This window comes from Larus michahellis, chromosome 5 (genome assembly GCF_964199755.1).
Source record: "Larus michahellis chromosome 5, bLarMic1.1, whole genome shotgun sequence".
Taxonomy (NCBI): domain Eukaryota; kingdom Metazoa; phylum Chordata; class Aves; order Charadriiformes; family Laridae; genus Larus; species Larus michahellis.
In genome coordinates this window covers 48,804,860-48,829,617 of record NC_133900.1, presented here as the reverse complement: position 1 = coordinate 48,829,617, position 24,758 = coordinate 48,804,860, and the positions used below count along the sequence as shown (strand labels likewise).

Genomic DNA, 24,758 nt, shown 5'->3' with positions numbered 1-24,758 from the left:
TTGTTAATGCTGCAGGCTAGTAGTGGAAATAGAAAAAGAAAATTAATCTCCTTTTTCCCAGGAGACTGTCTTACCTGGAGCATGTACTTTCCCTAAGAGGTGGTAGATGGATTTCTTTGTTTTTCCTTAGGCTTGTGAAAAGTCTGGGGTTTGGGAAAGAACAGCTACGTATCTTGAGAGTTAGATTTAGATATCTCATTGTAGCCTGTCTTATTAATGCCTGTTGTAGCTGATGCTTCTGGTAGGCTGGACCTATCAACACACAAAGTCTTCTGACTCTGTCCTGGACCCTGCGGTAGCTGGGTTAAGTTTCACTGCTCAAGGGTCTCCATCAGATGTGATGGTGAGACTATGCCTGGGCTACACTCGTGCTTAGAGCCAAAGCTAAGCTTCTGCTCTTGCTCCAGTGCCTCCTACTGAGAAGCTTCCTACTTGGAAGATTGTCTCAAGCACTGAGTGCCTGACCATCATATGATCCGCAGAAACGTGTTTCACTTCCTTAGTGCCTATTGCAGTATGAGGCATGATCTATGGGGGAAAAAAACCACATTTAGCCCTGCCAGAGAAACCTCTTCCATGCAAATCAGCTGCTTAATCTGTCACCCTCGTGCTTCCCACACACCCTCCCTCCACAGGTTTGTCCAGTAGATGGGGCGGGAGCCTCTTTGTGGGGTAGGAGTTCCTACGCTTCTAACCAAGGCACCTAATGTTCCACAGGGCATCCCAGCCTGGTGGGTGCGATGCTGAGAGCTGCACTGGCTGCCTAAAGCTGTATCTGGTCCAGCACTTGATGTAGCTGCTGCCAATCATCCTACTTATAACTTACAGACTTTCAAATTTGGCTGCACCAGGGTTTCAGAGTTTGCAATGCTTATGCCAAGCATTATGCTTATAGTGGGTGTCTGAGTACTTGGCACCTTTGCTGTTATTTTTTTCTTTTAAAGCTTGGGTAATGAATTGTGTCGAACAAATAGTGTAAAGTAGGAATGTGATAATCTGCGTGGAGAGTTAATCCTGGTTGGAGGCTTGCTTTTGCTTGGGTGAAGGACCTGAGCAAATTTGAACTAAAAACGTGTGGGTTTAAATAAAAAACCAAGCACAACCATTTAAAGGAGCATTTCGTATTTTTAAACAAAAAATACCATGGTCGGAGAGGACTTCCGGAGAACCATATGGCTTACTTTACTGCTGAAGCAGGGTCTCCACTAATGAAACAAAGCAGAAACCCCTGAAGAAAACCAAGCCCTCTTGCGTTCTGTCATCTGAAGACTGCAGGAGATCACCATGATGGATTAAAGAAAAGTCCTACAGCTGCACGCGACATCTGGCACCACAGCTCAGTCAAAGATTTTTCCATCCATGAGGAGGTCTCATCCATGACTTTTGGCTCCGCTTTCCATCTTCAATGTGTCCAAAGGTTACAAAATTCCCATGGTAGGACTCCTCATGTAATGTCGCAGGGATCTTACTATCAGCATGATGAGTCTCACAGGTTATGTCCTGCCATCCACTGTATCCCTCCAACAGAAACATCAAAAACTGGCAGAAAAAAAATCGGGTCCTGGGTCTTTGACTGTTAGGGGGAATTTGGGCGGTACAGACCAGGAGGTGACTCCTACAGGGTTGTGTCTCCAGAAGTTTGCCCTATAGCCCTTCTGTAATATAATAGCACCTTACCAATTCTTAATGCTTTTAAACATGTTAAGGATTTTGTCCTGTAATTCTCCTGATCCTTAGGTCCGCTGAGTCACCATGGACTTCAGTGGTGTTTGGGGGTGTGTGTGTCAAAACTGTGAATTTTATCCAGCCTAAAACGTACAACAGAGGCAACATTATTCTTTGGTGCAAAGTGCTAAGTGATCCACAAGAAATAAAAGCCTGCTTTTGCAGCGTGCAAAGAGTCGGTCCCTTGCCTTTTTGGAGTTAGTGCTAGGGCAGCCCCTATTATAGGTGTGTGTTGTTTCAAGCCATTTATAAATAAATAGAAGCAAAAAAAATGTTGATAGTTCCTTGTTCTATATAAAACTGAGTGGATTTATTTGCAAACTTTATTTTGACAGTGAATCTAAAATCAGAGCCTCATAGTCAAGCCTGGAGGTGAAACTATTCCATGAACTCACTGAAGTGGTGCAGTGACAGTGACAGAAGTGAAAACCCTTGGTCTCTGCTGCTGTGGCTTAATTTCCGCCCCCCTCCAAGTTTAGCTATTGCTTTCATTAAAAGCCTTATTCTGCGCTATCATCTCTGCCAGAGGTTTGTTTGACATTCAAACGGAGCAGGACTGGGTCAGGGTGCCACAGAGGTGTGTAATAGGGTGTCCTGATAACTGACAACAGATCTCACAATGCAGACCGCTGGCTCTCAAAGATGGGCCAGGGCTGTTGCATTAACCCTGCCCAACCAGAAGGGTGTTGGGGAATCCAAGCATTAATGACAGCCATAAAGGAGCCATTGCTTTTTGAGCAGCATGACTCGCTGTAGCTCTGAACTTGCAGCCCGAAGAACAAAAGCACAATGTCCCATCCCGACTACAATATTGTTGTATTTATAACCAAAGCTCAGAAATCCATCTGTGCAGAGGAATGAAGAACATCCTATCGCTGTCCAATGCTATAACCATTTTTAGAAATCGGGCTGGAGCTAGTTTCTTGGGTTGCTTCTTGAAGGGTTGCTCGGTGTCTCTGCTCCAGCTCTGCCACCCGTGTGCTCAGAAATCTCAGCCGAAACTGCTGCTTGACTCCATCACGCAAGCTGCATCGCGTGGATCTGCCTTAAAAACAGCTCCTGATCACCTTTGAGCAGCTAAAGCTCTGCCCGGTGACTGGGCAGTCTTTGGGCTCGGCTTTGGTGAAATGATAGGGAGGAAAACCCAATGCATGGATCACGAAAATTAAACCTCTCTTGGCAGGAACGAGGAGGTTTCCATCGTGGTGAGTTGCATTCGTGAGCAGAGCAGGTGGTGGCAACTCAGCACGCAGCTGCATTTGTGGTACTGGGCTGGCATGTGGGTAAGGAGCAGCCCATGTATCCTCTTCATCAGACACAGAAATTCCTGAATTCAAAAGCAGACAAGCCAACAGCCTGATGGGGATGTGGGATATTTTTTCTAGAACATTTGGTGAATCTAGGGATGAGAAGCATGAATGCCAGTTTGCTGTGTTCATTCACTCCTAAAGCGTATAGGATCCTGTAAATAAGTTGTATGTCCCGACAGCCCTGTTCGAGTAGCTCAGATTAGCACACCCTCCTGAAAACAAAGTCAGCCCCAAGCCACCAGCAGAAATTGGCCTCGTCAGCAGCGTGTGTGGTGCTCCTGTGCCATCTGCCCTATGGCAGCTCGTGTCCCCATTGCGCCGCAAAACATCCCATGCCTTATTACCACTTCCGAGCTGCTCCTAGCAAACCCGGGCTGTGCAGAGGACGACTGAGTTGTGCAAATGGGGTTGTTTTTTTTCCCTCCTTCATAAGTATGTTTATTCATTACGGAAGTCAAAAGAGGAAGAGGAATAAAAAGGGTGCAAATGTTTTGCTAGTTTAGAAAGGAGACCTCAGCAACCGGGCTGCACGTTGCCCTGTGTACGACACGTTCAGTAGCTTTAGAGAGTCCCTGGCACGGAGCTCAGGGACACTGATGTGCCTGCCCAACATGCGTTCAGGTAGGGTCACAGCTTGCTTACATATCTACTTATATCCGTATCAGCCCATATGCCAATATTTGACTATCAAATCATCACTGATGAACGCCTCTCGCATACAGTTGTGCATTTCCTCTCTTCCCCATACGTGGCTCTTGGGGTCAGTGGCCACTTCTGCATGTCGGGGTGTCTTTTTTTTCTCCCATCACTTCAATTTGTAGAGGATGCCTCTTTTCAAACAACTTTGCCCTATCTCCTTGCATCTTCCAGTATTCTTAAGAAACAGTGAGACCTAAATTTTGCAAGCACCAAAAGAAGATTGTGCTGGGTGCTCCTGGCCGTGCTGCTGCTGCTCCAGAACTCAGGCATCAGCCCTGCAGCCCATCCGTGGGAGCGGAGCCAGAAGGTACCTCGGAAAATGCAAGGGAATGATTTCTACATGTGCACGCAGATACGGCGAGGAAAGGAAAGCAGCAAGATTTGCCAAGGGAAACGGTCTTGTTACGCATGGCATGTTTTCTTTATGCATTTGTTTCCCCCTTTCCTGTGTTCAGGATGCGTTAATTGGGGTTTGAAGATTTGAACCCGTCTGGTTTATCTCTGGGTGTGTCAGTGCTGCAGGCTCTTATCAGGTGTGTCGCGGTGAGCGAAACCATTCAAACAAAACCCTTTCACGTAAGTTTGGGCGCGATATGCTGGGTTCGTGTGTTTAGCCAGGGTTTCGTGTCTGCACTGGGATGGAATTAGTCCACAATTAATGCTGCTACAGGAAAACTGATTATTTTTTTTGTCTTTAATAAATTATTTTGGGGGATGGAAATCCTAGGGTCATTTAGTCCAGATGAGTGGAGGTTAGAAACGTTATGATATATGAGGATCTATGGAAGCACCGGCACCAAAAATTAAGGCTACTGCGTATTAGAATCATGGAATCATTTAGGTTGGAAAAGACCTTTAAGATCATTGAGTCCAACCGTAGAATTAGTTGCGTGCGTTAGAAGTGTAGGAAAGCTTTACTTTCTGAAAACTACCAGCTTGTTCAGTTGTCAGGGAAGAAAACAGATGCTTTCTTTGCTGTTGATTGCTCGTTTAGCTTTGACATGCTTTTTGCTGGGATGAAAGGAGAAACATCAACAGGCAAAACTGCAAGAACTGGCGGCATTTGTTGCTGTCATGCCTGCACAGTGGTACTGCCAGTACAGTAAATAGGCAGGTAGAGTAAATAGGCTGGATTTTTTAAATTCTTTTTTACAAGAAAGAGATAACGATTGGATGCTGTCCCATTTTCAGGCTAGGAATTGTTTGCCAGACTTGAATTACAGGAATTGCCATAGTGAGGCAGATCAGCGCCTTGTGCCATTAACGCGGAGCTGGCAGGGGCCAGGGCAGCTTCGCACGCCGGGTCTCCGCATTGTGCTACCATTAGAAACAATTAAATAAACTGTTTGTGATGGAAACAAAACCAAACTGGTCTTATGCTTTAAGGGGATATAAAACAGTTAAGAATAACTTTATTGAACTTGTTCTTTAAATCTTGCTGTATTCCCTTCTTAGCAGAAACTGTTCAAACTGATGGTGCAGCCAGCTCATGTTTTGTATTTTCTTTTTTTGAACTGATTTGTTATGAAGAGTCTTTGGACGAAACCTTTTCCTGTTGCTTTGGCTTAGTTGCAATCCAAAACTGATCTGCTAGTGACAGACTTAAACTAATTGTCACCAAAGGGTGGAGAGAAGATTTTTCAAAGTTGCTGCTGTGACAAGGTGTTCGGTGTTGAGAGGGGCTTGGCAATTACTGGGTGCTAAAGCGCTGATGCTGGCCCATGCCAGTATGCACATTACTTCTTAGGAAGGAAGAGATGAGTTTGTTTTCACTTCTAAACTACTCGGGGAGGATTCTGCTTAAAGATGGGGGTGAAAGAAAGCCGCCACCCCGCCACTTGTGCTCGAGGGAAGCTGCAGAAGAGCAGAAGGAAGCTGGCTGCAGGTTTTTTGCTTTGTGCCTTGCTAATTCCTTTGGCCCTGCAGCTGGGACAGCTCAATTTTGCTCCCTGCTCTTGCTGCTTATGGAGCACCCCCCGATTTCCCTGTGCCCCTGCCCTTTTAGTATTTTTATCCTTTCACCTTTTGTTTTCCCTTTCTTGCAATAACTCAATTTTAGCCCTGCATCCTTTGCCTTGGGTTGAGTTTGGGGTGCTCGCTGTGCCTGCTTGTAAACAGGATTTGTGGCTTTGATTGTCGATTCCTCCAGATACCTCCACAGGCTTTTGTAATATTTTCAGCCCAGGAGGTCTGCGAGGCATGGCTTGTCCCTGGGCTGCAGCCGGGCAGCTTCTGGGTGCTGCTGTAAAAACCATCTCTTGATATTTATAAGGTTGAAGTGCAAAAGTGCAGGAACGCTGACATTGAAGGCATTAAAAACCTTTCACTTGGGCATCTGTTTCTGGGTGGATTTGGTATTTAAGCACAGTTATTCTCTGAAAATTGATTATTTTTACTTCATTCCGTACAGAGCGTATTGTATTTGCTCTCACCCGTGGCACAGTGAGTATTACCATATAGTTTCCTCAAAGTTGATTTTTTTTAATGCTTTTAGTGGTAGGTTAGCACTTGGTGCTTTTCTGCTATATGTTTTTTAGACAGGAAAAGTGCCAGCATGTCTGTCAGAGGAAAAATCTTAGTTGGATCCTGGAGAATAAACCCTCTGAAGGGAAAGAGCTCAAGTCCCACAGGTAGGGTTTTTCATCTTAGTGATCCCCTTTGGCAGCTAAATTAGAGACCAGTTGTGGTAGGAAAATTGAATGACTTCAGGAGCATCCCCTGGTACGCATAAGGAGGAGGGAGTTGCGGTGCAACACCAGACCCACCCCCAGCCCACGGAGCTGGAGCTGAGCATCACCGGCAGCTCCGCAATGCTGTCCCCTGTACAGGGACAACAACCACAGCCCTGCAGGTGTTCAGGGCTCAGGCTACAGGATACCTGTAGGATATCTAAAAAAATCCATGTTTTGGTAGGAGACCCTGAAGGTCTACCTTGATAATTACCTACACTAGGTAGATCTGCTCGTGTATGGCTATTTAGCTGAATCTCAAAAAGGAGAAGCTGTCATTTTGCAGTTTATTTGTTCCTCCATTATCCTTGTTCACTCAATTGGTAAGATTTAGGTGTTTTTTTTCTTTTAGGGCAGGGTTCCTGAGGGATACTCTGATACATTCCAGATCCCGGCGAGCATCCCAACCTCTGTTGCAATTCAGGTGGGGCCTGGAAGGGGTAAAGTGCAGCGGCTCTGGTTTTTGTGAGGATGACTTGTTTCTTTGTGTTAGGTTTGATATAGCAAAGTGCAGAGATTTGAGTCTCCTGCTCTTTATTTGTCTTGCGTGCACCTTGATGTTTGTACTTTGGTCGTTTATTTTTTATAGCAGCTTCTCTCTGCCCCCATCTGTAAATCAGCCTGTTCCATGCATCGCAAGGGAGGTTAGGATGCGATGTTTAGGAAGTAGAGTTATTTTCTGAGGGTGGCATTACAGCTTACAGAAGAAACCAGCCTTTCAGACGAAGCAAATCCCAACAGGTCTCCTCGCCCCTCCTGCATTATTTAGGCTTGCTTTGGGTCATCGTGCGGCCGTCCCTGCCACAGCAGGATGCCAGCAGAGCACCAGCCTTTTCAGATGCAGCAGCTCACTCACAGCGCTGTCCCAGAGGATTGTGGCAGATTGCAAACACACTCTGCACAATCATACCATCCCAATTAGCATAATGATGCTGCCTAATTTATGCACAAATTGCCCTAATTTATGTGTGTCGATACATATGATTAAACCAAGCATGGGCAGAATAGGGTTCAGTCTCAACCCAACCAGGGAAGCCTAAAGCTGCATCCACCCCAAAATGTGTGAAAGGTCCAAAATTTCTTCTCCATATTACTAAAATATGGAGCTTTGTGTTGTTTTGTTCCCGCAGCTCTGGCAGCACGAAGGGGTGTGGGGCAGAACTAAACTCGTGGCAGGAGGTAAAAGAATAAAAGATTCCTGTGCTGAGATTTGCATGGATTAAGGGCAGCTTTAATTTGCCTTGATACATTTGGCTTTCAGGTGGATTACACAGGCAGTGGGATTTGTGGCTGTCTAGCCAACTAATACCTGCCTTACTTTTATTCTAATTATTTTAATAGAGATGGAGGAGTCCTATAACTGTAGGCCATCTTTGCCAACTCCAGATCTTGAACATTTTTGTGCGTAATGTTTTATACCATTAACGTTTCAATTAACAAACCTGCTGTCGTTGTCTGAAGTCCCGCCTAGTGTGGCCGTTCCCACATAACTTTCTCAGCAGGATTCTTCCAAAAGAGACCTCTTACGTTGTGAGCTTGTATTCCTCGTTTTTATAAAAGCAATGGTGTTGCGCCATATCATTGTTCCATAGCGAGCAGAATGATCCCGCACAGAAATGTGCAGCTTGAGTGAACTCATTTTGGGTGCCTGCTGGTCCGCCGTGTCCACCGAAGTAGTATTAATTCCCATGACTTTAAGTATACCTGTTTGCTACAGAGGATGGCACAACCTGGCTGCAGAGGTTTAGCAGCTTTAACATAGTGGATGAAACAGGGTACCAGGCTGTGAATTGGGTTTAAGCTCTCCTACCAGCATGGTCACTGACCTTCTGCTTGAGCTATTCTGGGAAAGAAGAAACACCAAGGAATGGCACCTTTCTCATGGTCCCGGACGGCTTTTTGCAGGTACTGTTTGCAGATGTAATTGCGTTTTCAGGGAGGGAACATCCTACAGTTCTTTATAGCTCATGACAGGGCTCTGACCACAGCTGAGGTGTCAGGACACCACTGTATTAGTAGAAGCTGTTCATCCCCAAGTACGTAACTCACCATCCTTAGCATTTTCCTGTTTGTTGATGGGAAGCCAGCAAGAGAGCAGCAGTTTTGAGACTCTCAAGTGCTGTGAGATAAGCTTCCTCTGTTATTTCTTCAGCATGGTTGAACTCTCTCCTGTCATTAACTTGCACTTTGCCAGTCAATGGTCCAGCCCTTGGGCCAGTTCATCTCCAGGTGATGAAGCCTGCAGGTGAGCTTGCAAGCACACAGCTCTTAATCTTCCATTTCTCAGTTTAAATAAAAACACAAACAAAACCAATTCACCTGACTTCTTACCAATAAAACTGTGAATCTAAAATACGAGAGCACAAGGTAGACCTTCTCCTTCACCTTGCTTGCAAGGTTTGCGAAGGAGTCTAATCTTTCAGCACAGCACCACACAGGAAGACATTTGGCTGCTGAATCCAAGGGTCTCTTTCATAACTGAAGCTCTTTCTGAAGCAGCTTTATGTTACAGCATTGCCCAGAAACACTTGGATCAGGTCAGTGTTGGGTTTCCCAATGCTGCTGGACTTGGAAAACTAAATTTTGGCTGTAGAGAATGGAAGCTCCTTCCTGTAGCCAGTGTGCCTTCCTTACTCACTATGTGCTATAACTTCTTTCATCCAAACATATACAACTAACGTATACAAATAATAATTACAAATAGTGATCATACTGTTCCTGAGGCTGGTAGGTTGCAGCCACAGCTTACCGCAGTCAGCTGACTGCACCAGATCCTCAGGATACCATGTTTTTGGAGGATTATCTGGCAAGCAGATTACATTGCTGGCACGTTGGGGCACAGTGGGGTCAGGGGACGGCAGACGAGAGGAAAGGCTTCTGTGTGGACAGGGCTGAAACAGCCAAATGTGGGACACGCCACCTCCTTTCAGTTCTGTCGTACGTTTGCACTTTGGCAGTCGTGTTTCCTCTACGCACAGGCCGTATGACTAATTTCTAAGAACAGATGTGGATGTAAGATATTCTTGTAAGCATTTATAACGTAAGATGTTTCTGCTCTTACATACTCGAGCGACTTGAGTGCATGCCTGCACCACACTCCTTACCTGTCAAAAGGAATGAGGTTTATGACTCACTGCAAGTCATGCATCATGAATTATTCTCTTCTGGTACTGATCTGTTTTTACAGCCATCTGAAGGCGCAGCCTGCTCTAAAGCCCATTCAAACATGTTGTTTTGACTTTTATAAGCTCTTTTGTTTTCATTCTGCCTTTACATTTGCTTTTTTTCGTTACCTTCCAATGTCTGTTTTTCCTTCAGCAAGATGTCGGCCTCATCCTGGAAGGAGCCATGAGCGTACACTGCATGTCTCTTGCTCCAGGCTTTGTAAAAACTCATCTTCGTTGCCGATTCCCTTTTAGCTCTCAGATGATGCTAATAACGGCAGCAGAGTCTTTTGTTCCATCAAGGCTTTCTAAAGCTGGAGGTGAATGCAAGGTCTTCCAACTTTTCTTGCACTTCTCAGTACTGTCCAAGGCTGTGCTTTGAATCTGGCAGCTTTGTGAATGAAGGAATAAATTGACCATGAAAATATTGACAGCACAGTGGCTTACGCCAACTTCCTGATTTGGTCCCATAAATTTACCCCTTTGTTTAAATGCATATAGCTAACTGAAGGACAGAAGGACCTCATCCCCATTGCATAGGGAGGAGAGGACAGGCTGAAGGCTGGACTGTGTTTCTGCAGCCCCCAGACCCTTCTGCCCCAGGACAGCAGCGTTGCTGGGAGGTGTTGGGAAACGCTGGATCATAAGGACAAAAATGCAAGTGGTATGGGGGGACCAGCAAGTTTGGCACCTTGGGAGTTGGATTGCTCACTTTGAGCCAGAGACAAGAGAAAGCAGACGCCTCAGCCGTTCTGGGGTTGCCTTAAAAAAGGAATATTAGGAATGTAACGCAGCTCTCCTCGTCCCTGCCAGATCTAATGTCTTTTAATCTGCTCTCTCTCAACCTCTCTTAAAATGGAAGTTGCTGGTTGCTGGTGGTCTGCTTGGGTTAAGCAGCGATGCTGGCAGACTTCAGAGCCGACATGATCTCCAGGTCTCGTTGCTTTGAAGCTCCTGGTTCTATCATACTCAACTAAATCAGATTTTTTCTTCTCTGTGAAGGTAGAAATCAGCCTTGCGCGCCCATCTGATTGAAGTGCTGAGACTTGTCTAATTGAACAAGTGCTCGAGTCAACACTTGAGTAGGATGAAAAGCAGCGAGGAGATCACCCAGGGATTGTGTCTGAGCTACGCAGCTACTTGGCACCGACAGAGCAGATGGCTGGGTCACATCCTGCCCAAGGCTGGGGAGAAAAGATGTCTATAGGAAAAAAATATTAATTTGGTTAAATATATTCAACTCTAAAACTAGAACTGCCTCAGGTCTCTAATTTCATAATTTATAGCATCAGCCCAGAAGATGGGATTAATGAAAGGAGGGGTTGGTTCTGCAAACTCCTGCAAGGAGCCCGCTGCTGCCTCAAAGGTGATGTAGGTAAAAAATATTTTGGGAGGGAGAACAGAGATGCAGAGTGGGAGTGACTTGGCTTGTCATGTAAAAGTGGGAATAAACTGGGAACAATCTTGACTTCATGAGTGAACCGTGAGCCCCTGCAGTGCAGCTCTGATGGATGAGCTGAGGAACCCACATCCGAGAGCTGGTGGGGAGGGAGGCTGGTTTGTGCAGAGGTGTGAAAACATCACAAACATCACTGCAGGTCACCTGAACCGCAGGGACAAGCTTCAGCCTGTTCCCTGTAGGATTGCACTTGATCCTGCAGCCAAAGTCTGTGTCCAGAGATGTTTGGGCTTGGAGAAGTCCGCTGGTGGCTGTCTCACTGACAGGCCATCAAAAGTCCTGGTGACTTCAGTGTGGCTTTCTGACCTCTTTCCTTGGGGTGGGAATGAATGAACATACACAGAACCGCTTTTTCAAATGCCCCACCCGCAAGGCAAATGTGATGCCTTCGCTATGATAAAAATTATCTGCTGCTTCTAGCTGTGGACCCTCCTAAACCTTGCTTTACCGCAAACAGCAGTGCATGTAGCAAGTGAAGCTGTGAATGTCAGAGTCTCCTTCTCATTTGTAACTGCTGCTGCTGACCTGCTGCTGCCCAAAAAGTGCCCACAAGCACTTTTAACCTTGGAAACTCCCATGGTTTTGCCTTCTGTATTTAAAAGTTATTTTCATTTTTTCAAGTGTGTCTCTAGCGTGAGCAATAATGAAAAGCTTCATGAACTGGAATCACCTTGCTGGTGGCAGTAGAAATACTGTTTTCCAAAGATGTTGATGAATTTTAACTCTGGTTTTAAAAGCTTTTTTATTTGTTTGTTTGCAGGGGACACCACTGGAAGAGCCTTTATGGGGTCCTAATGACATGCAGGTGGACGATTTACTTATGATAATTAAGGTAGGAAGAAGCGTTGTTAATTTTGGCATCTTGGCATTTGTCCTCTCCTTGAAATAAAATCAGGCTCACCGGTGGCCGGCCTGTCATTGCTCTATTTTAGAGTTCAGTACACAATGATGGCACTATGGAGCAGCACATGGCCAAGGCATTAACTTGTTGTGTTAAAGTGTCCCTTTAAACACAGGGGGAAGGGAAATCTTATTTAAGAACTACCTGGGAATGTAACTAAGTGGAAAAAATCCGACTTCCTCCCCTAAAGGATAATAAAGTTTCTGTTGGTGAGAGTTGGAAGGGGCATGACTCTTACTTGAGAGCACTCAGCACAGGGATTTTTTTGTTCTGCTGAAATATAGTGGTTGAATAGGAATTCAGGTTCTAACTTGCCATCTCAAAAAAAACCCCTAAAAATATACTTTATTAGTTTATTTTCGTCATCTTGAGCTTCTGTGGAAAGCTGGTCTATCTCCAAATGTGGCAAGAGAGTACTCAGTTCTTGATTAATGAAATGGAGGAAAATCCCTGATGTTAAATGCACTAAACTATTGGACAGACTTAGAAAAGAAAATACAAATGCATACAGAGTTAAATGTATTTGTAAGTAGTTTTGATGATACTTTAATATCTGGATTCATGTTTTGCTGGGTCATTTCTGCCACGGTTGTTGTGGCTCAGAAGCATCATCAGGGTGGTGCAATGGTTGCTGCTGGTCTCTGCCTCGTGTTGTAGTCGGAAAGAGGGTCTGCCCCATAGTCACCATAAAGACTCTTAAATGTGAGTCGACGTTTCCCCTTACTGTCAAAAAAACCCAGGAGGGCAGAAGTAGACAGCAAGTGATTTGTGATGCAAAAGCCATCTTGACTTTATGCAGGCAAGAGAACCCTACGCCTTTCCAGGCTTTGCTGTACACATTCTCATAACATTTCAACTTACGAGCCTGAAAAGGTGGTAGAGCTGTCCCAGAGTTCCCACCACTATAACAAACCTCTGCAATGTGCAAATACCCTAAATATAGCAAAAGTGGATGCTCTGCTTCAGAGTCCAGTGAGATTTTGGTGAGACCAATGTCACGGACACGATTTTGTTCTTGCATTTATTCGGACTGTAGACGTGTAAGAAAGCATCGTGGGTGAACGTGGGGTGTGTTATGTCTATCGTATTTTAACACAAGCTTTCCTTTATATTGCACTTGGGGCTTACACTTCTTATTAGCACGGGTGCAATTAGTGGTTTGGTAGGTGTTTGGTGTCGGCGGATAGTTTACTGGCTGAGTTGTTGGAGGGAGAGGGGGAGATTCAAGCTCTAACAAGAGCAAATTCTTTTAGTACAGGTTTACAGTTCTCAAATGTATTTGTACTTTCTGTTTGGCTTGTGATAAGATGCACTACTGTGGAATTTGCTTGGAGCAGGGATTTGCATGAATTATTGTTTCTTACAAAATGAACATCTGTGCAAGGCTTCTCCCTGTGCTCCACGGTACCAGAGCACCCATTAGAAGAAGGATGTGTGTGCCTGGATGCAGTGGTGAGCAAAAGCCAAGTGCTTGGGGGAAGGAAAGATGGAGCAGTAGAAAGAAAGCTGCTGAAATCAAGGGGAAAACCCCTTCTGGGCTGTGCGACAGCGTCTGGATGTGTGTGTTTATTTTATGTGCTAACTTCTTTCCTTCTCGTCCCAGCACAATTTTTTAAAAAGCAACATCCTCCCGCTAGGAAAAACTTGGAACTCTTGCAGAGTTCAGTTTTGTATTTAGGAAGTATAATGCCATCAATCACAGGAGCTGCTGATTGAAATGGTGTGGACCAAAAATACACCGTAGATGGGAGTAAACAATCATTATGGAAGGTCTCTTGATTCTGCACTTAAAGCATTTCACTTGGAGGGTTTCACGTTCTCGTAGAGAGATCTTTCTGTAAGTCGCTAATTAAGCAAATTAGCTACAGTGTCATCAGTCTGTCTACAAAAAGCAAGAAGCTGGCATTTTGAAGAAACTTTCAAGCTGCAGACTCAAATTATCCCATATTTAAAATTATGATGTCTCATAGGAATGGAAAAAGTGATGAAAGAATCATTTGAAGTTTGGGTAACTTAAAACCAGGATTCGCGTAGAAAGGCAGGTTTTTTGTTTACTCAAAATTCTACGTGGATGCTAAGCCTGTCATCCTCACTTAAAATACTACTAAACTTCATGGCATTAAATAATTTGCCTGTAATCCTTTATTTTCATTTTGTAGGCAGTAGAAAAGGCTAAGGTAAACATGTCAGGGTGTTCATCTAAAATACTTTGTGTAATGTACTTATTTTCTCAAAAGTTCATTTTGGTAGGGGAAAACGCGGAGGAGAGTTTCTTCGTTTACTGAATTAAATCCCCATGACACACAGCATCAGGTATAGGTGTGAGCAATGAGATGGGTGCGGCATTCGTGGTCCCACCGTTCGTGTGAATGGTCCCGGGTTGGGAAGAGCGCTGGTGTGTGTTGAAAACAATGGGAGCGAGGTGCATAATGAGATGGAGATATAGCATTGTGTTGTGACATCTGTATTTGAGTATGCAAAACATTGCCAGATATGCTGATTAATAATAGCTAGCTGATGCAGACACCGTTTGGGCTGTGTGTGTGTCCTGGCACCAGTGGGTTTTTTGAGGGTGTTACAGTTGTGCATATGGTTGGAGGTAAGTACAGGCTTACAGTGAGCTACTCAAGAGGGCAGAAAACCATCCGGGCGAGGAGGTTACAGTCATATCAATACTGGTGCGGTGCTGAGCTGAGTGCTGTGTTTTGTTGAGAGGGTGAGAACTAAAACCACATATCTTGTTTCAATAAAGTCCATCCAAAGCCATTCGCTACCTTAGGACCATCCATATCCTTCCACGTGCCTTTTCCATCTGCATTGCCAGCATATTTTTGGGGAGGTGGGAGCCCAGCCCTTTGGATTTGCAGAAGGGCTTGACATGTGTGGTTTTCTTTTCACCAGTTCCAGCAGTGCCGATTGCCAAGCTGATGTTTTTGGTGCTGCCCACAATAACTGAAAGATCTTTCCTGTTCTATAAGAGTCGGTAATTGTGGTTGGTTCGTTCCTCTGCTGTGTGTTCCCGTATTAACTTGAAATTTAATTTTTCATTGGAGTGCTGCGGCTGCGTGGCTGCATCCCCTCCAGCCGTTCCTTCCAGCGTGAAGGCACCGGCTGCTGCAGCACTCAGACCCTGCACCCTCTCTCAGGAGCGGGTCTTAAGGATTGCTCTTCAAAAAAGTGCATTCGCATTGAGTACATGCAGTTGTGAGCCAACTGCAAGAGAAGTGAAGAGGAGGTGAGAGGTCAGGACCTGTCTCAGTGCTGCACTGGTTCACCCTGGTGGCTTTTGCATTGGGTGGTGACCAAGCCAAGAAGTGATCTTATAGTTTTGGTCAAAGCCACCAACAGCTGTAGTCCTTCTCAAACCTTTAAAGATTGCTGTCAAATTTTGGCATTTGTTGATGTGCAGCCTGACCCTTGGAGGGCTTTTTGGAACTCAGAAGTTGCCCTTAGACCAGAAACCACAAATTACTGGTGCTCCTAATTCCCATAGGCACTTCTCCCCATGTCTTTCCTATGAAGCTTCAGACTTCTGCATGCAATTTGACGTCACCGATGTGAGCTGACCTGGCCTGCTGCATGCAAAAAATACCCTGGGATTTGTATGAAATGTTTCACAAACCGTCAGTGCTAAGCACAAACCTCCAGCATCTGTCTGTTGAAGCTGAGTGCAGGCTGGGAACATAAAGGAGACAACTGCGTACAGAAACCACACCAGGCAGCATGTTGGGACCTGCACCCCGTACCTGCAGCTGCTGTGTATAAATAAACGCATCCACCCTCCATCTTATTTCTGACAACTACCTCCCTGAATAGTAATTATTATTTTTTTTTGGTAGCTTGTTCTGCAAGCAGGTTTCCTCTTGCAGGTGTTTAGGAAGACCTCATTTTCATATTAATTCAGTGCTACTATCAGTGCGCAGGCATCGATTGCTCTTGCATCCTTCTGAGGTGTGTGATTTTTCTTGAAATTCAGTCCTGAAAAACTGATACCAGCAACTGATGTACCTGTCACCTGAGTCAGACGGGAAACTGCGCCAAATTGGTGGTTGCCTCAAAAATACGTTGCCAGCCCTTGTTCTGCAGGGTGTAGCAACCACAACTTCAGCTTTCAGGAGGGTTGCAGCTGTGGTCTGTTGCCTGGGTTCAGGTTTTTAGTGGTGTTTGGTTGCTAAGTTTTGAAGGCTTCCTTAATATCATGTCTCCACTTAGATCAAGCAGTGCTAATTACAGCTAAACAGTTACTGCTAATACTGGTGGACCTGAATCTATAGGAACAATTTTTTTCATGTTGATGTCTTCAGACACATCTCTGCTTTGATTATATTTAGTCCCATAAAAGGATAGAGTTGATCGACTTCTCCTTCAAAAGAGTAGATCCTTCACATCAGGCAGATAACATATTAGGCAATTTGACTGACTATTTTTACAGCTCAAAATGGATCTTTTTCTGAGCAAGTAATGCTTACTAGCTCCAGCCAAACCTGCCTTCCTCTGATTGATCAGTGTTGTGTAACAAGATGTGAAGGCACATTACTCACCACTGGAGAGTTGATCTGCTGGTCAGAACAATCATAGATGACAAGTCGACAAAGTGAAGATGTAGAAGGGGTGACGTTCAGGCTCCTTCGTCATTGCTGGGAGCCGGGAGGTACCTTCAAAGGATGGAGAATATTGTCTTAATCGTCTCTGGGCTATTTAATTGGGAATTGCGGATAAGTACCAATGTTGCTCGATATTTACCTGGCATTATTTTCCAATAATAGGAAAAAAAAGTTGTTCTGTGAAGGGAATTATTAGAATAGGAAATGTGAACGTATAGCAGTAAATGCCTTTGGTGAGACAATGTGGAGTTGCCTTTGTTTTCAATTGGTGGTGCGCATTCCTGATTTTTCAGGGAGTCCTTCATGCTAATGTTAGCTTTTCATGCCCACATCCTCACTGTTTTGTGAGAGTGTGTTAACAGAGAAGATCCCTGCTATCTGATGGTGGAAAGCAAACAGAGAAGAGCAGATGAAAAGCCTTCAGCAACCCCAACTTTGGGTGGCTGTGGCCTCCCTGTAGCACAGGAGGCTTCCATTAGCAGCTGTGCAGAGGTATTCGAATCTGTGGGTAGACCTGATGGCAGAAATGCCTGGTTAAATAAGACATTATTTAACAAGAAGAAGAAATTTAATCAGACATGCTTTGGGTTTGTTGGTAAAGACACAACTACAACTGCTTTAGTGACAATTTTTTCACGGTACCAAATATAGAGGACACTGAAGCTGGAGGGGCCAGGGAAGAACATCTGGTCCCAGCTGATGAAACCAAAAGCCATGAAATTATGGAATTGCATCCAATAGGTTTCTTGCCCCAAGACCTTACCATGTTCTTTATACCACATCCAGGTTTCAGGAATACATTCAGTCAGCCGGGTGCAGGTCAGCGATGGGATTAGACAGGTCAGTGGTTACTAACACCATTAACTTCTCATATCTCCTTTCCCAGAACTCAGATCTCGTGATGTTATTTAAGCATTTTGTCATCCAAATCCTTGAAGTTCCCTGCTGAAAGCTAAAACAAATATATCAGTCCTGTCAGGTCTTTCCAAGAGCAAAGCGTGGAAATCCCCTGTCCTCGGGCTGGCACCATCACTGCTATTTTCCTCTCTCCTTTGACCAGTGGCTTTTCCTTTAATATTGCTGTCTAAATCTTCTATGGCTTAAAAAGAAGAAAAAAAAATTACATATGCTACAGGAATTTGGCAAGCAACGCGTGGACCTCTTGCAGTTCCAGTCAGTGGTTAGACGGATTTGTCATACTTATATTATACACATGTATGATCTTGCGGTGAGGAACCACTGGTGCTTGGTCAGGGACCTGTTCCCTTTTCACACGGAGTCATTCTGAGGGCAAGCAGATATTTGGGCGGGGGGGGGTGGGTGTGTATGTGGATGTAAAAGGGGGGATAAGGCACACTGGAATAATTAATTATTCTCTGGGAGAGCAGAGTACTAACAAGTGCTGCGATGCTTTACCCATGATGGTCCAAGGTAGACATGTTTTGTGGGGAGCAGTATCTGGTAGGACGTAAACTACTGCAGTTGGGGAGAGACAGACAAGCTTTTGATGCGTAAATCCTCCAGTTCTGAGACAAAATGCCTTATCAGTCTTAGAAGTTCAGCCAGTTGCTCTGAGCGTCATCCAGATATAATACCACTTTGAGCGAGAGAGAGGACAGTTGGTACCTGTGGAGCTGAGGGATGTGCTTACTGGAGAAGGAGGTAAATTATTTCCTGGGGAACACGGAAGGGTTATCTGGGGACCAAGAAGGAGGACAGTTATACACCGTTGCTCAAGACAGTGAATTTAATTCCTAAACTTGCTTTTTGAATGTGTTTTATAGATACCTATCAAGGTTGATGTGTTTTGCAAGACATACGCCTTTTCTTGCCCGTCCCTTTCTCTGTTACCCAGGTGCTTTTGCCCAGCGTATGAGTTGGCCCTGGTGTAGTGCAGGAGGAGGGTGGTGTACTGGGTGAAGTGTACAGGATTTGGGGTAATGAATACTGTAATCCATGGGGTTTTGCTACTGCAGAAAGCATTTGTGGGGAGAGGGGCTGCGTGTGAGCAAACTTTGCAGCTTGGCCAGGTTCTGCTTCCATTTGATGTGGTACATGTGCCTTGAGCAATTCAGCAAGGTCGAGGAGCTCTTTGAAGAGCTGGAGGGAGGGGAAAAGTTCTTTAAAGTAAAATGCTTCAAATATAGATGGAGATTATACTACAATAAATCTGCGTTTTACTTCTGCATGGCTCTTTCCCCATTGCAAGGTGTCTTGCTGGTACAGCGTGCTGGCTTGACTGCATCTCACTTAGCTGATGTTCTTGGCAATCTCAGGTCTTACCTTGGGCTGAGCTTTGAGGAAGCATAAGGTCAAACTGCTGTAGTTCTAGAGGAAGTTTGCAGGTTATAAGTTCAACTAGACCTGGTCCTTTAAAAAAAATTAAAAAGAAAAAAAATAACCATGTGAACTGCTTCCAGTCTCACACAGGGAGTTGGAGAAGTCAACAAGGTTGTGTGAACAAGACCACACCACTAAGGAAACCAGATACCCTAGTGCCTTAGTTTTTTCAGAGGACCTTGTATTTGAGACAAACTAGTTCTGAGAATTAAATGGTGCTGTCCCCACCGAATGAGTGGATATTGTGGCATCTAAACTGACATCTGAGCTTCTGAGCAGGAAGGTCTCTGCAGCTGCAGTCCATTTGTGTTTAGTTATTGCGTGTTACTGTGTGCAGTGTTCTCCTTGCAGAGAAAAGTTAAGGGGACGTGAGAGCTCTGCAGGAGGAGAGGGAAACGTCTCTGCAACCATAGAATCATAGAACAGTTCAGGTTGGAAGGAACCTTTAAAGGTCACCAAGCAGGGACATCTTCAACTAGATCAGGTTGCTCAGAGCCCCATCCAGCCTGACCTTGAATGTTTCCAGGGATGGGGCATCTACCACCTCTCTGGGCAACCTGGTCCAGTGTTTCACCACCTTCACTGTAAAAAATTTCTTCCTTCTATCCAGTCTGAATCTACCTTCTTTTAGTTTAAAATCATTACCCCTTGTCCTATCCCTACAGGCCCTTTTTAAGTCTGTCCCGTGGCTCTAGAGATTAGGCAGCAGGAAAAATCATTTGAGTAACTGCTGAGGCTGTGTTGAGTTGTTCAAGAGAGCGGTTGGTCAGGATCCACATTGCGTTGGTGCATCTTAATCTGTGCAAGAACACTCAGAGAGGTGTGCTCAGTGATGCGCAGGAGAAAGAAGTGATGGGCATTGAGCAGGCACTTGCCAGGATGCCCAGCATCTCACTTCCTTCACCCCAAAGGTGAACCCTTATGTTATAGACATGGTAAGGCACAAGGTGGGACATAATGACCCAAAACAGTGTGAGCTTGAAGGATCTTGAGGGAAAGAGTTAAATATGAGCAAAAAGCAAATTGACTGGAAGGGCTGGAGCTCTGCCCTTCAGTGCTTCCTCAAACAAGGACGTGCAAGTCAGGAACCCCATGAATGTCTCCTGCACCCGGGGGTCCTCGTGGAGGGCTGCGTCAGAAGTGGTGGCATTGCCTGGATGTTTTCTTCCAAGTCTGCATCTTCAAATGAATGTGCAGCTTGAGCCGCTCAGAGAGGACAGGTATTCTGCTTGCACGCTCTCCTCCCGTTGCTAGACCAGGTGTCCTCTTAAAGACAGCAGTTACAGTCAAAAAACCATTCTGAAACTCCAGTCGCAATGGATCACCACCTTCAGCTGCAGGGGCACTGACCGTGCACATCAGGCCACCTCGCTGGCTTGTCATCGCTTTTTAAAATACTGCTATTGAAGAAAGGCAGAGCCCTGGTGCTGCAGCTCCCTGCAGGTGCTGGGGTGCACGAAGACCTCAACACTTGTGCTGCTAGTGCTCGTACCAGAGCTCAGAGGCTCAGGTCTGCTGTCTGAGAGCTCAGACACACGTTATGCATAATGAAGATTTGTTTCCTCAAACGACCAGTCACAGGAAACGAATTTTCTGCTCTTCAGCTGCCAGCCCAGCTGGTAGGGCTGCAGCGAGGCAGTCCAGCTCCCACTGTGCCTGGCTTGGCTTGGGTGCTAACAGATAATCCACAGCGACAAAAGCAAACTGGGAAGCCCCGTATAGCACTGATTTGGAGCCAGTTTCTCGATGGAAGATCAGCTTTGCTGGGGAATGCTGCCTCCTCCTCTTGGTGGCTCCTTCCCCAGTTAGGCTGTTTTGCTTTGGAGACGAATCTGTTAACTTCTTTTCCTGACCACCAGCCAGAGGCTCGATCGAAACCTATTTAATAGCTATTTCTTTATTTTTATTTCCTTTTGAGTAGGGTCTGAAATGTATCATTTGGGAAGATGTTTTAGTGAGATTTTGGATGGCAACCGACTTTCTCCTCTGTATTAACTGCTTTAAAACATCTACTCCCTGGTTCAATTTTATTTGTCCTTTAATAAAAAAAGATAGTATCTACTAGACACTAGTTTTTTCATCCCTCAGGCAGGTGTTTAAGAGTTTTCATTGTTTTTAAACTGGCTGTTCCTGTGCTTTTTGAATGGCTGCAAGCTTGCTGAAGAAGATGATTAATCTTTATCAAGTGCTTAATTGAAAATTCTGTTAAAGTGATGTCGTGCAGATCATCACTGGGACACTCAGAATCACCTCTGGTCCACATACTGTGCTTTGAGCATCCCTGTTTTGTAAATGTAATGAAAGCAGCCCTGTATTTTGAGCAGTAGCAGGAGGAGTAGCTCATTTTCAGTAGTTCACGGTCTTGCTTGTAATGAAATGACTTTATTTTCTCATACGGCAATCATGATAATTTTACTAAACTTTTCTCAGTCACAGAAAGGAAGAGATGTCGTGAACTGATTTGCTGCTTCTCTTCACCGTGAGCCAGACTTTTCCTCTTAAAAGGAAAAGTACTATTTAAAATCTTCCCTCTGCCTTTCAGCATCTCCGATTGAGTTATTTCATCATACACTTATTTTTATTAACAGATTGCAAAAGAAAACCAAGCACTTTTCCTTAGGCATTGGTACTTTCTTCACTCTGAGCTCATCCTAAGTGCAAAATATCTTCTGTGCAAGCTAAACAGAAAGCAAAAGTAACCAAGGCAAAAGCCTTTCTATGGGGTAGGAAAACAAGCTGACTTCTGGAAAATGGAAATGTGGCAGTAGTGCTGCCTTGGAATGAGAGCAGTGGGGATGGCTCCATCTGGCTTCAATAGACATCTACAAAACCTGACGTCAACGTGAATTCCCCTTTGCCATGAATTCTGCTTTTAATTAAAAAGTCAGAGCTGTTAAAAAGCACTCACTAAAGAGTTTGGGTAGATTTATGCCTAAATGTTGGTGATTATGATTTCTTTAAGTCATATTCTTTAATTGAGATTTTGCATATGCTTTAAACTTCTCAATCTTAAACTAACACACATTTTTAAAAATTAGATGTTTCCTTCCATCAAAGTGTTGTCCCAGCCCTTTTTCTTGTTGAGAGCCAAATAGATCTTTTAGATGCTCCTGGTGGATAACAGACTATTAACACTAATTGTGTGTGTGAGGGTGACGGGGAGCCATGCTTACCGGCCACAAGAAACAAGGTCACCAGCTGTGTCTCTCTTCAGGATACCAGGGACGTGCACGGCACAGGATAGAGGGTGGTAACTGGGAAGTGCAAGGCTCACAGCAAGACAGCTTTCAGACCCTTTCAGCTGCTGATCTGCCGTGCTCTTTATTCTTGGGAGCAAAAGTATGGAAGAATTTTATGTTGTGCAATTTCTTTAACATATATTTGGAAAGTTTCATACAAGTTTTAATTTTTTTTCTAATCATGTTTTAACATCTGTATTTGGTAAAATGTGCTACTTTTTAAGCATTTATATCGGTGACATTTATTTTGCAACTAAACCAGTTTTGATGTGAATTTGTCCAACTTCTGGTTTTGGGAAGGAGCAAAGTTATTTTTTCTCAGCAGTCTACATGGCATTTAATCTGACTGGAGCATGTGGCCGCTGTTATACAGAAAACAACACTCTGTCTTTGACAAATTCTTCCTTGCATGACTTCAGCTGTTAAAGCTGGTTGAAGAGGTTGGCTTGAATCTCCGGTCCAAGGACTCCCATGCTGTAAGCTAAAAGTTGTTTGTGTTTAAAGATGCTGCTTCTATTTTGGTAGGAAAGTATGCATCATCAAGAAGTGTTTCTTCCCACTAGCTGCACACTCATCCCAGAGTACATACAGTTTCCAGAGGGACATCTTATGAAATAACTCCCTGAGGGCACAAAGCAGCCACCCCTGATTACAGAATCATAGAACAGTTCGGGTTGGAAGGGACCTTTAAAGGTCATGTAGTTCAACCCCCTGCCATGGGCAGGGACATCTTCAAGAAGATCAGGTTGCTCAGAGCCCCATCCAACCTGGCCTTGAATGTTTCCAGGGATGGGGCATCTACCACCTCTCTGGGCAACCTGGGCCAGTGTTTCACCACCATCATTGTAAAAAATTCTTCCTTATATCTAGTCTGAGTCTGCTCTCTTTTAGTTTAAAGCCATTACCCCTTGTCCTATCACAACAGGCCCTGCTAAAAAGCCTGTCATCATCTTTCTTATAAGCCCCCTTTTAGTATTGAAAGGCTGCAATAAGGTCTCCCTAAGCCTTCTCTTCTCCAAGATGAACAACCTCAGCTCTCTCAGACTGTCTTCATAGCAGAGGTGTTCTGTCCCTCTGATTGTTTTTGTGGCCCTCCTCTGGACCTCCTCCAACAGGTCCATGTCTTTCTTGTACTGAGGGCCCCAGATGTAGTACTCCAGGTGGGGTCTCACCAGTGTGGAGTAGAGGTGCAAAATCAGCTCCCTCAACCTGCCGATAGTGGGCCCAAGCTGGATGCTCCCCAAAAGCAATGAGCAAGGTATTGTGCAGAGGTTGGGTACCATTGAGAGGTTAGTGACTGATCAGATGGTGTTTGAAGAATATTGTTGGCTAAATGAAGTATGTCGTGTTACTGGATAGTAATTTTCATCTTGTAGGTTGAAACATTGGATGCTGTATCTCATCAGTCAGAAAACACCAGGGATATCTTTGTGTGATTTAAATAGACTGGGATGCAATGAGGACACAGATTAGCAGGGGCAGCATGCCGGTGGTTAATTAACCTATTAGAAATGTGAGGATGTGCAAGGGATGTGTGGATGCAGCTGGTGTGACTAGGAAAGTATCAAACAGACAGCCATTGCCCCTGCATCCAGGGATGTGCTCTTCAACCAAAGAATGGAAGTTAGCAATGCGGTGAAGAGTGAAGCAATTTCTCCCCTAAAAATCAATGTAATAGGAGAGGGGATGTATGCAGGGACTGAAGAAACACCCGTACAGTTATGTTTCCATCACTATCATCACCTTCCTCGCATGAATCATGATTCGAGGGGAGAAGGACAGAAAACTGGGTGAGTGGTTGGATGAACCGTTCTGAAAGCCACCATCTCCACCAGCTGACAGTCTTGACGATCCTGGTCCTCTTATCTCGGCATCGTACACGCTGTCCTTACGAGTATTTCTAGAGGGATTTACAAAGACGCTGAAGTGAGGTAAGCACTCAGAAGTATTTGAATGTCCCAGTAAGTATTTATCTGCAACTAAGGTCTTGTGAAAACATTGCGAAACGTGAGCCATCATCGAGTCCTGCTTCCCCTTCTGTCAAACTGGCAAATACCAGGCTTTGATTGTCTCTTCTCCCTGTGGATTAGAGACATCTCTTTTTTTCTTTGCACAGAGGACCCACCAAAGCGTCTGTGATTGTGCTTGGGCTATTGCAGCCCTGAACAAGCAGCAGCAAGGCCCATGTCTGCAATTTCCAGGGTTCCCAATGCCTTTTGTGAGATGGTACCAGCTTTAGTACTTCAAAGAAAGGTGTCAGAAATGCAAAAATGAGCAATTAAGGATTAATCTGCTTGTGGGGGTGGGTATCTGCCTCCCCCTTCCTGATTGCGCTCTAAATTAGTGGTTGACTTGAGCACTGTAGTGTAGCTATTTATACCTTGAAGGTTTGAATTATTGCTGTGTAGATTATATCATCCCTTTGTTTAATCCTTTTTCCTTTCTTCTGTCATGCTTTTGACCTCAGTGATTTTCAAAGCAGTCAGATTCGCTTCCTATGGTTTTCTTGTGATGGTATTTGTATCCAGGAAAGGGGAGGAGAATTTAGATGGCTTTTTCTGTACCATTTTATTTTCTCTAATGCTCTC

At 44.7% G+C, this 24,758-nt stretch overlaps 1 protein-coding gene across 2 annotated transcripts in view; it reads left to right on the top strand.

Moving 5' to 3' along the window:
• The window catches only part of PTPRA (protein tyrosine phosphatase receptor type A), a 126,007-nt gene that overhangs the window by 47,025 nt on the left and 54,224 nt on the right, over nt 1-24,758 (top strand). For both annotated transcript variants that reach the window (XM_074587231.1, XM_074587232.1), the window contains exon 3: nt 11,847-11,918. In XM_074587231.1, the coding sequence (XP_074443332.1) occupies nt 11,886-11,918 (33 nt within the window). In that variant the 5' untranslated portion in view covers nt 11,847-11,885. The remainder of the gene's footprint in view (nt 1-11,846; nt 11,919-24,758) is intronic.